General features: G+C 40.9%; 1 protein-coding gene across 1 annotated transcript; it reads left to right on the top strand.

Moving 5' to 3' along the window:
* The first annotated feature begins 1,015 nt into the window (after nucleotides 1–1,015).
* Nucleotides 1,016–12,255, top strand: lpar2b (lysophosphatidic acid receptor 2b). The gene is made up of 5 exons (XM_079160125.1): nucleotides 1,016–1,248; nucleotides 6,643–7,027; nucleotides 8,847–9,341; nucleotides 9,986–10,248; nucleotides 11,371–12,255. The coding sequence occupies exons 2-5, from the start codon at nucleotides 6,772–6,774 to the stop codon at nucleotides 11,464–11,466; spliced, it is 1,110 nt and encodes a 369-aa protein (XP_079016251.1). The 5' UTR covers nucleotides 1,016–1,248; nucleotides 6,643–6,771; the 3' UTR covers nucleotides 11,467–12,255.
* The last annotated feature ends 440 nt before the right edge of the window (nucleotides 12,256–12,695 follow it).

The following is a 12,695-nucleotide window of genomic DNA, read 5'->3' as shown; positions in this document are numbered from 1 at the left end:
ATGTAAAGGGGTCTGAATACTTTCCGTACCCACTGTATTACATTATTATTATTATTATGTTTTATTATTATTATATTTTATTATTATTATTATTATGGTTTATTATTATATATTATTATTATTATATATTATTATTATTATTTTATTATTATTATTATGGTTTATTATTATATATTATTATTATTATATATTATTATTATTATTGTATTATTATTATATTTTATTATTATTATTATTATTATTATTATTATATTGTATTATTATTATATTTTATTATTATTATTATGGTTTATTATTATTATATTTTATTATTATTATATTGTATTATTATTATATGTTATTATTATATTTTATTATTATTATTATTATGGTTTATTATTATATTTTATTATTATTATTATATTTTATTATTATTATATTTTATTATTATGGTTTATTATTATATTTTATTATTATTATATTGTATTATTATTATTATATGTTATTATTATTATTATGGTTTATTATTATATTTTATTATTATTATTATGTTTTATTATTATGTTTTATTATTATTATTATTATATTTTATTATTATTATTATATTTTATTATTATTATTATATTTTATTATTATTATTATATTTTATTATTATTATATTTTATCATTATTATTATTATGGTTTATTATTATTATATTTTATTATTATTATATTTTATCATTATTATTATTATGGTTTATTATTATATTTTATTATTATTATATTTTATCATTATTATTATGGTTTATTATTATTATATTTTATTATTATTATATTTTATCATTATGTTTAAATATTATCACTGATGCAGCGACATGAGAGATGTTTTTGAATGATGTCTGTCTTGAATGGAGGAAGAGAAAGAAAAGGAGGAGGAGGAAGAGGAGGAGGAGGAGGAAGAGGAAGAGGAAGAGGAGTGACACAGCGGCGGAGGATCGAGCCGCACCTTTTTCTTCTCTCACAGCTCAGATCACTCCGCTCAGGTAACAACCCGCCCAAAGTAGACCGGAAGCAGGTGACGAAGTCCCCAGCAGCGAGGCGGTCGAACAGAGACAGAGAGGAACCGGAGAACCGGAGGAACCGGAGGAACCGGAGGAATGGAGCCCCGACAGAACCGGAGCCGATAAACCCTCTTCGTTCTGATCCACCTGGACGGTCTTCAGGTCTGTTTGTTCTCGAACCAGGACCCGGACTTACCGGAGACACCTTCACGGACGCCCAAAGAAAAGGTGAGTTCATATTGTTCTTTAGTGTAATAGTGAGTGAACCGTCTCCTCTAGACCCGGACTGTCTCTAGACCCGGTCTGTCTCCAGACCCGGTCTGTCTCCGGTCCACATGAGACGTTTGAGGTTCAAAGTGTGTCTCGCGCTGCTCAGGTGTGGTGAGTGTGTCGGTGTCCTGAGCTACCTGATGTCCTCCGGCTCCGTGTTCACTGAGTACTTCAAGTACTTCTTCATGTGTTCAACGTGTAGAAATACACAAAATATTCACTTTGTTCTCCTAAAACAATAAAACAGAATATGTGTCAAACACTTCAGAATCTGCTTTAAATCAGCAAATGGATGAATTCTTAAATTACAACATTTATAGATTATTCTTCATCTTCATCATCAGTCACTTTAATAGTTGTGATTCTTTAGTGAGTGTGTGAGCGCTGTGAGCCGCTGAACGATGAAGACGTCTAACGGTTCTGCTCCTCCTCACGCAGAACGACGGGTTCTCCTCCAGAACCACGTGTAGAGAACCGTTCTCTAGAAGTCCGCCGACGACATGAGTGAAGAGTCGTTCCTCTCCTCTACCTCATGAATCCATAAGCTGCTTCTGTTATTAATGAACACACACACACACACACACACACACACACACACACACACACACACACACACACACACACACACACACACACACACACACACACACACTCTATGTGATCATCTGCTAAACATGGAATATTGTGTTTGATCATCGAACCGTCTCATCAGGATGAGATTCGTTAAACTTTCACAGACTCGTTATACTGAACAGAATCAGAGTGACGGTGATGACGCATCACGTCTGTAAGCTACAGATCAACGATGAAGCTCCATCGTTCACTAGCTGTGAGGTGGAACAGGAACCACTGACTGTGGTCTGGGTCTGTGTTCTGGGTCTTTCAGCTCTGCTTTGGTCTCCAGCAGCTCACGAGAGGAGCACTCTGGTCTCTGACGTCGTCGGTCGTTTCTCGCTCTGAGCTTCTGGTTCTTTGGTGGTTTTCACTTCCTGTGTTTGCAGAGAAGTGAAGCCGCAGAGAGACGAGTTCACGAAGACCTTCATGTTCCTCAAACGTCTTCATGCTCTCAAGTTGAGCCGTGAGACGCTTGGTTCACACGATATATATACATATATATATATATATATATATATATATATATATATATATACACACATACACATGTCTGTGTGTGTGCAGTGGCGGGCCGTCAGGGCCTGCAAAGCCTTCTCTGCTGTCCTAAACAGAATCACAAAGTTATAGCGATTTTATAATTTAATCATTCTTCATAAATACTCTACATGTATTATGATTTATATAAATATTTTCCCATCATCTTATGTTCTCATTGCACAGCTACTGTGCTCCTCAGCTGCTCTGCTTCAGTGCAGCTTGTTTTAAGTAGAGCTTTGATCCAATCAGAGTTCACCTCTGTGTCTCTAGGTAGAAGAGAGGCCCCAGGCCTGCAGACTCACCAGTGAATCCATGTGCAGGTTAAGTGAATGGGGACGATGTTGTTGATCGTCATAGTGTTCAACCAATCAGATCTTTAGTTTGACATGTTGGGCGTATTCTTTGACGTGTCAGAGCTGCTAGCTGGCCTACAGCTACGTCAGCACTTGTGCTGCTCGCGGGAGAGCGACTGTTGCACCTCCACCACGTCCGGTCTGGTGGAGGTGTGCACGCTCGGATTGGGACGGAGCTCCGCCGTGCACGATACAGAGAGCGGAGGATAATTGTAAATTGTACCAAGTCTAACTTTACATTTTTTTCTTCTTTTGCTGGTGGATTCGCGGGCCACATAACGTGACGTGACGTAACGGGATGAATATAGTGTATAAAATAAAATATTAACTTACAGCAGAGCTTAGTCGGAGTAGTGAGAGTTCAAATTGAAAGATATGGAAGAAATGATAACATTATAACAGCAGCGCTGACTCAGCAGGAAAAGGATTTTTATGAACGGTGTTCCTGGCTGACAGCGTCTCACATTTTATGTGTTTCATTTTAACTGAGCGTCTTGGTGTTTGGAGCTATGCTACGCTAACCTGAGGACGCCATAGCACGGCAGGACACTACGGTGCTTTTGAAACCGCGGTTGTGGAGCTCCAGTGTCGGGGCTGGTTGTCAGCAGTCGGGGCCGGCGGTCGGGGGCCGGTAGCCGGTAGCCGGCGATCGGCGGTCGTTCCGGTGGAGGTGGGATCCCGGCCCCGCTGCAAACCGAATGCCGTAGACCGGTGAAACACAACCGGGGAGGCTCGACTGTCACTTGCGTCCATGAATCCAGAAGGACTTCTTACTGGAAGTGAAACGATGTTCTGGGATTAAACTCTTTAACAAAGAAAGGAGGATGGACTTTGTGAACATTGGATGGATTTTGTTTGTTTACATCTGCACTAACGTTTTCATGAATAGTGTTTGAATGGCTCGTGCTCTTGTGTGGTGGAATCCGTGGATCCATTGCCGGTCTGCTGGATTGGTGTGTTGCTTTGTTGTCATATGAATGTGACTGGTTCTTATGACTTTGTGGTTTTCATTGTGTTAATTAGGTTGATTTGACTGCATTGTCCGTTAATTAAAATATATATATATATATATATATATATATATTTATATATATATATATATATATATATATATATATATATATATATACAGCTACACACACTTAGAATAATATTTTCTTTTCAGATTTATTGCTCATAATTTATGAACGTGCATCATTTTTCCATTGAATGAAAGTCAAACAATGAATGTGTCGTCACAGTTCTGAGGAAGAACGTTTCATTTCTATCTGGATTATTGATGAATGTTATTTAATTTAAATCAGAAGCTGGTGTTAAAGATTCAGCATTAAAACGATGAACACGTTGTTTAATATTTCATTTCAAACGCTCTTCACTTCATGTCTATGTTTCAATACGTGACGAATTATTAACGTACACACACACACACACACACACACACACACACACACACTATTATTTATTGTGATTCATTTAGTATTTTTATTGTTTCTTTACTATTATTTTTATTAATATTTATATGGTTTTATTATTGGCACTATTATTATAATTTTTTTATAATCTTTTTCTAAATGTATTGTTTTTGTTTACTATTGTTTATAATGATATTTATATTCTATAATTCTGATGATTATTAATAATAAAGAATACATGGTATAATTATTATCACCATTATTGTTATTATATGGTATGATTATAAACGTTGTTATGATTATAATTCCTTCACTTCCTGTACGCTGCAGTCTTGTTCTTCCTCCTCTGTGTTTGGTTGTTTCCTTTCCTCAAACCTTTCCTCAAACCTTTCCTCGTTGCCTCGTTGGTGGTTTTGGTCTCACTGAGGTGCAGCGCTTACACGGTTACTAGCTGATTGTGTAACCGTGAGGTGTGTCTCCTCTGTTTCCATTGAACGCGTCGTCGTGCTGTTTCTCTCAGGAGGAAGCGTGAGGGAGCGGCGTGTCCCTGAACGCACCACGGCGGTTGAAGTGAAGGCTGAGCTGTGACGTCACACTTCATGTCCTGTTGGGACGTGTTGCTCCTCTCTGCACCGACATGTTTTATGAATGAAAAGATTCTACCGAAGCAAGTCAGAGACCAACATTGAACTCCTGAAATATCTTTCATGATGAATAAAGTAGAGACACGGGGATCACTGAGGCCGCACGATAACTAAGATACGATATTATTAAGATACGACATTATTAAGATACGACATTATTAAGATACGATATTATTAAGATACGATATTATTAAGATACGACATTATTAAGATACGATATTATTAAGATACGATATTATTAAGATACGACATTATTAAGATACGACATTATTAAGATACGATATTATTAAGATACGACATTATTAAGATACGACATTATTAAGATACGATATTATTAAGATACGATATTATTAAGATACGACATTATTAAGATACGACATTATTAAGATACGACATTATTAAGATACGATATTATTAAGATACGATATTATTAAGATACGACATTATTAAGATACGACATTATTAAGATACGATATTATTAAGATACGATATTATTAAGATACGACATTATTAAGATACGACATTATTAAGATACGATATTATTAAGATACGACATTATTAAGATACGATATTATTAAGATACGACATTATTAAGATACGACATTATTAAGATACGACATTATTAAGATACGATATTATTAAGATACGATATTATTAAGATACGATATTATTAAGATACGACATTATTAAGATACGATATTATTAAGATACGATATTATTAAGATACGACATTATTAAGATACGATATTATTAAGATACCGAAGATACAATATTAAGATACCCAAGATACGATATTATTAAGATACGATATTATTGAGATGCGATATTAATAAGATGCCGAAGATACGATATTATTAAGATACGACATTATTAAGATACGATATTATTAAGATACCGAAGATACGACATTATTAAGATACGATATTATTAAGATACGATATTATTAAGATACGATATTATTAAGATACGATATTATTAAGATACCGAAGATACGATATTATTAAGATACGATATTATCACCATACTTAGTTCACAGTACAGTATTATCACGATGCTTCAGTCACGATACGATATTAGTAACGTCGACAGAAACAGCTGTTCTAAAGCAGGAAGTAGTGCGGAGGTTCCAGTGAGTTATATTGTGGTGCGTTCATGCTCCATTCAGTAAAAATGAGAATTGGATGTAGTTTTGGTGATAAACTTGAATAAATCCAGTAGTTTGAAGGAGATGTGTTCACATGAATATAAACAGATATTAGAGATGAGTTATGATGTTTAACTTCTAACACGAGCTCTAAGCTCATTATAATACTTTATACTATATTTTATTTCCTGATCATTTGAAATGTGTGTTTTTATGTAAATAACCGCTATAGATGACTAACAGGAAATAGTTGATGATAAAACACTTTTTAGTTTAGTTTCCGGCCTGTTAGAGATATTCTGGTTAATAATCTGAAACTGATATTTCCTCTGACAATAATCATAATTATCAAATAATACAACAATACATTGTTAAAATTACGAACGACAAGATTCTTTTATCACCAAAAAGAAAGATTTTTGAAACATGAATTTCGTGTTTTTAGTTGTAGACGAGCTAACAAACGATCAGCGGCGATCACGATTAGCATCGGCAGCGATAGAACGTGATCGTGGATCTCTGGAAGTTTCCTTTTGATCTGAGTTTGATGATCCGTTGCATCACTTCTCACAATGTTTGATCCAGTAAACGTGTTTACTGATCAGAGGGAAGTCATCTGACGTCTTTAACGCTCGATGTTTCCACAGATTGAAGGTCCAGACTAATCTCCGGATCCCTCTGATGGCGTGCCGATCTCCTCCCCACCACACAGTCCGACTGTCGTCCTAGACCGCCTCCTTCTACTTCCTGTCTGCAGCGCCGCTCTGATCCTCAACATGGACACGGAGACCGACGACACCGTGGGATGCTACTACAACCGCTCCGTCAGGTTCTTCTACGAGAGGAGCGGCAAGAACATCAGCGTCTTCTGGCGCGACCGCGACTACGTGATCGTCACTCTGGGCATGGCGGTGTGCTTCATCGTCATCTTCTCCAACCTCCTGGTCATCGCCGCCATTTTAAAGAACCGACGCTTCCACTTCCCCATCTATTACCTGCTGGGTAACCTGGCCGTGGCCGACCTCTTCTCAGGTACACGTGAGATCCGGGTAGACCCGGGACCTTTAGATCAGGTTCAGTCACAAAGATCAGCTCAACTTCAGGATCAGGACTACACTGAGACTGGTTCACATAGAGGATCAGGACTACACTGAGACTGGTTCATATAGAGGATCAGGACTACACTGAGACTGGTTCATATAGAGGATCAGGACTACACTGAGACTGGTTCATATAGAGGATCAGGACTACATTGAGACTGGTTCATATAGAGGATCAGGACTACACTGAGACTGGTTCATATAGAGGATCAGGACTACACTGAGACTGGTTCAGATAGAGGATCAGGACTACACTGAGACTGGTTCATATAGAGGATCAGGACTACACTGAGACTGGTTCATATAGAGGATCAGGACTACACTGAGCCTGGTTCATATAGAGGATCAGGACTACACTGAGACTGGTTCATATAGAGGATCAGGACTACACTGAGACTGGTTCACATAGAGGACCAGGACTACACTGAGCCTGGTTCATATAGAGGATCAGGACTACACTGAGACTGGTTCATATAGAGGATCAGGACTACACTGAGCCTGGTTCATATAGAGGATCAGGACTACACTGAGCCTGGTTCATATAGAGGATCAGGACTACACTGAGCCTGGTTCATATAGAGGATCAGGACTACACTGAGCCTGGTTCACATAGAGGATCAGGACTACACTGAGACTGGTTCATATAGAGGATCAGGACTACACTGAGACTGGTTCACATAGAGGATCAGGACTACACTGAGACTGGTTCACATAGAGGATCAGGACTACACTGAGACTGGTTCATATAGAGGATCAGGACTACACTGAGCCTGGTTCACATAGAGGATCAGGACTACACTGAGACTGGTTCATATAGAGGATCAGGACTACACTGAGACTGGTTCACATAGAGGATCAGGACTACACTGAGACTGGTTCACATAGAGGATCAGGACTACACTGAGACTGGTTCAGGATGACTTTAAAATGACTAAACGATGTAAAGTTGTAGAACCTGACGAAGGGTTTCATAGAACTCACTGATACGCCCGTTTTATATCCATGTCACCACACACACACACACACACACACACACACACACACACACACACACACACACACACACAGGATGAGTCATGTAGCGTCACATCTGGACAACAGATGTGATCGAACAGGTTTTTTTTTTAAGGAGAGTTGATGAGTAGAGATGTTGAGAAACAGTGACGGTGAGTAAATCTACGATGTGTCATGAAGGCGTCATGTGACCTTCTGAGGGCATGAAGTTAAACATCATAATTCATCTCTGATATCTGTTTATATTCATGTGAAAACATCTCCTTCAAACCACTGGATTTATTCAAGTTCATCACCAACATGAGCAGAGCCTGAAGGCATCATGATGTCACTGAAGTGAACCTCGTTGGTTAGCCGTTAGCGGTGCTGCTAACGTTACTAGCTCTCCTCTGATTGGTTGTTTACAATGAAACATGATCAGAGATCAGAGACTAGAAACACAAGTTCTACTGAGTCAGTGAAACTTTATTTACACTGTGATGGTTAACGGTAAACTTTATTTACACTGTGATGGTTAACGGTAAACTTTATTTACACTGTGATGGTTAACGGTAAACTTTATTTACACTGTGATGGTTAACGGTAAACTTTATTTACACTGTGATGGTTAACGGTAAACTTTATTTACACTGTGATGGTTAACGGTAAACTTTATTTACACTGTGATGGTTAACGGTAAACTTTATTTACACTGTGATGGTTAACGGTAAACCTTTATTTACTATTTACTCCTGCAGGTGTCTCCTACCTCCACCTGATGTTCCACACCGGTCCCTGGACCATCAAGCTGACCAAGTACCGGTGGTTTGTGCGTCAGGGTCTGATCGACACCAGCCTGACGGCCTCCGTCCTCAACCTGCTGGCCGTGGCCGTGGAGCGCCACCAAACCATCTTCAACATGCAGCTGCACAGCAAGATGAGCACCCGGCGCGTCTTCGTCATCATGATCTTCATCTGGCTGGTGGCCATCCTCATGGGTCTGGTGCCCACCATGGGCTGGCACTGCCTGTGCGACCTGGACGACTGCTCCATCATGGCGCCGCTGTACAGCCGCAGCTACCTGGTGTTCTGGGGCGTCCTCAACCTGCTGACCTTCTCCATCATGGTGGCCGTCTACACCCGCATCTTCCTCTACGTCAGACACAAGAGCAAGCAGATGTCTCAGCACACGAGTCAGATGAGGTACAGAGAGACGGTGTTCAACCTGATGAAGACCGTCTCCATGATCCTGGGTGAGGAGGACACACACACACACACACACACACACACACACACACACACACACACACACACACACACACACACACACACACACACACACAGCTCTTTTTTTTCCAGAATTTTTCTAATAATGTTCTTTCTGCCGTTGCTCAGCAACAGAGCATCCGTAATGAAACCCTGAGCGTGTTCTGACAGGAAGCAGCCTGTGAGGTTCTGACACGCTTTAGACGGACGTGTGAGGGTTAAACTTTGTTTGGATGTAGCTGAAGAATGCATGACACACTGTGTGTGTGTGTGTGTGTGTGTGTGTGTGTGTGTGTGTGTGTGTGTATGTGTGTGTGTGTGTGTGTGTGTGTGTGTGTGTGTGCATTCCATTGTGAGTGTTGTGATAATGAAACATGATCGTACAGACTTCACATTCTTCAGCTCTCTGTTCTAACGTCATCACACGTTCTCTCTCTGCTGCCCCCTGCAGGACGGAACCGGTTCTAGACTAGTAAAGATCCGTTTGTACCAGTGTTCAGCCCTCAGGGCCAGCAAGGCCCAATCACAATCACAGTTATAGCTATTTTATCATTTAATAATTTATCATTTAACTCTCACTCACTCTCACTCTCACTCACTCTCCTACCCCCCTACCCCCCCCCCCCCCCAGGCTGCTTCGTGCTCTGCTGGACCCCCGGTCTGGTGATTCTGCTGCTGGACGGTCTGGGCTGTGAGAGCTGCAGCGTGCTGAAGTTTGAGAAGTACTTCCTGGTTCTGGCCGAGTGCAACTCCTTCGTGAACCCGATCATCTACTCCTTCAGGGACAAGGACATGAGGAGGACCTTCAAGGAGATCCTGTGCTACGTGTGCCGGCGGCGGCGCGGCGACCAGAGCAGCTCGGGGGTTCACTTCAACACCAACATGGAGCAAGAGGTACTGAGCGACAGCACCGGGGGGGCCGCCGGCACCGGGGGGGGGCGTGGTCAATGATGAACGACCAGCTTCATTCGTTAACTGATTCGTTATCAAATGAATCTGCTGTTTCTAATACGTTTGAAAAGTCCAAATTCTTAAGTTTATATTCTGAATAAACGTTTCATTTTATAGATCAAACTACTAATTGATCAATCAATTAATAACTGATTATTGGATAGTTTCTTTTATTTTGTGAGTAAATCCGTCCTGGTTCTCTCACAGCGACCCTTTCACAATAAAAGCTCTGACTGCAGTTCTAAATCAGTTTAAACCAAACTCACCTGATGGTTGTTCCTGTAACGTATTGATCCTCCAGAGCTGATTGGTTGACACATGTTGATGATTTCTGACTGAACGGCTCCTATAAGACTCGTTTTAACACGATGTTCTATCAGCAGACGTTACAATAAGAGACGTCCTGTCGTCTGCTCACCTCTAAATATTCATATCATCTATAAATCTATTGGACGACACAAAGCTACACTTCCTGTTCTCACAAGGTTGCTTTCAGTCTCTCATAATAAAATACAAATATTAATAAATCCATCGTTCGTCATGAGAGTCGGTTCCTTGTTGTCTGACAGGTTTGTTCAAATTCTGTCATTTTAACTTTAAGACATGATGGAAATGATCCAACACACACACACACACACACACACACACACACACACACACACACACGTTGTTTGTTGGTGTCGTTGACATGAGGCAGAGACGTTCTTTAGATCAAACTCCACATTTTTATTAATCCTGTTGTTGTTGCTTTGTTGTTTATTTTTGTACCAACGTTGTGAAATGAATAAATGCATAAAAGTGAGATCAGCTGCTCCGTCTGCGTCTTTGTGTCCTTCAGACCGTCGTCTCCTCTTCGTGCCGCTCTGATCCCGACTAACACGTTCTCTTCTTCCTCTCTCCACTTCCTGTTTCCTCCCGTCTAATCCTCCGTCCTGGTGTCCCTCTGGTGTCCCTTGTATCTCTGGTCTCTCTTGTCCCTCTGGTGTCCCTGGTCTCTCTTGTGTCTCTGGTGTCCCTCCTCTGTCCTCACCTTCTCCTCCGTCTCTCCACCTCTCTCGTCTGTAGAACTTTAAGTCTCGGGCCGCCGAGCCGACGGACGGGACCAACGGGACGCCTCTCATCCGCAGCGGCTCGGAGGACGTCACCGCCTCAGAGACCTGACGGGGACTCGAACCATCGGAGACACGAAGACGCACTGAGAGACGGACGTGTCCTAAACTCTTTTAAGACAAACTGTGCTTTAAGACCGGAGGACGTCTCCTCTGATCTAAAGACGGAGACGCTCTGAGGGACAGCAGGAAGAAGACCTGGTCTCGTGGTCTGTCTCGTGGTCTCGTCCTCTCGATGGACTTGTGTGTTTGAGACCAAAGCAGTCTGACGGATCTCGTTTGTGGGTCTGTGTGTCTCCGTTATTTTGTCCTCCAGCGAGGTCCAGGAGGATCCAGGTCCAGACCCCCTTCTGATGGAAACCAGGTCTGGACTCTGAAGGACTAAAGGTTGTAGATGACTGAAAGATCATTTTATTCATCAGTCACATGATTATTATGAATATCGTATAACGGCTGAGATCACTTTTCTTTATGTTATTTGATTTATGATCATAAACACATGATTGAACAGGTGTTTATTAATGATTAATTACCGTTAATAAAGCATTCATTAGATGGATGAAGTGTTTATGACGCTGTTGAACACGCTGATCAGCTCCACTTTGTTCCCAGAATGCAACAGAAGCAGCGTCGTCCTCCAGGATTTTATTTTAATTTTATTAAACGCTTGTTTACGTCTCACAGCTGATGGTGATGTAAAGCTTTGTTGGTGATTGTAGATGTTTGTACAGCTCATTGAAAGCAGCATCACTAATATTAATATCAGGATGTTCATGTAACGCCTCGTTTCCTTCATGATGATCTGCATTCAGAGACCACATTAAACCTCTGTTAGAAGCTCTCACAGTCTCATGTGCTTCCATCACTGATGGAGAGAAAATGTCCTCTTCATCAGCTCTCCTCCCTCCTCCTCCTAAGCTCCTCCCCCATCCTCCTAAGCTCCTCCCTTATCCTCCTAAGCCCCTCCCTCATCCTAAGCCCCTCCCTCATCCTAAGCTCCTCTGCTTTGTTGATGAACCCGACTACAGACGGGAAGAAACTGTTGATGTGGCGTGAGGTCTTGGTCCTGATGGAGGTCTTGGTCCTGATGGAGGTCTTGGTCCTTCAGAGTCCTTGAAGTGAATAAGTCTTGGAAGGACGGCAGATTGCAGCCAATACATACAAGAATAATAAAGTTTTTTGCAGTCTGTGCTTGTCCTTGGCAGTGGCTGCAGCGTACCAGACCGTGATCTGTGTAGAAGTGCACCATCATCGTCTTTGGCAGGTTGAACTTCTTCAGCT

The sequence above is a fragment of the Pholis gunnellus genome (genome assembly GCF_910591455.1).
Source record: "Pholis gunnellus genome assembly, chromosome: 5".
NCBI lineage: Eukaryota > Metazoa > Chordata > Actinopteri > Perciformes > Pholidae > Pholis > Pholis gunnellus.
Note: the sequence above shows the minus strand (reverse complement) of the source record. Positions and strands in the feature narration are given on the sequence as shown.

Excerpts from the sequence above, each read along its gene's own strand:
- lpar2b (XM_079160125.1), top strand. The coding sequence starts at position 6,772 with ATGGACACGGAGACCGACGACACCGTGGGATGCTACTACAACCGCTCC. Across the intron at positions 9,342-9,985 it reads GACCGTCTCCATGATCCTGG|GCTGCTTCGTGCTCTGCTGG; the intron begins GTGAGGAGGACA and ends CCCCCCCCCCAG. Across the intron at positions 10,249-11,370 it reads ACACCAACATGGAGCAAGAG|AACTTTAAGTCTCGGGCCGC; the intron begins GTACTGAGCGAC and ends TCTCGTCTGTAG.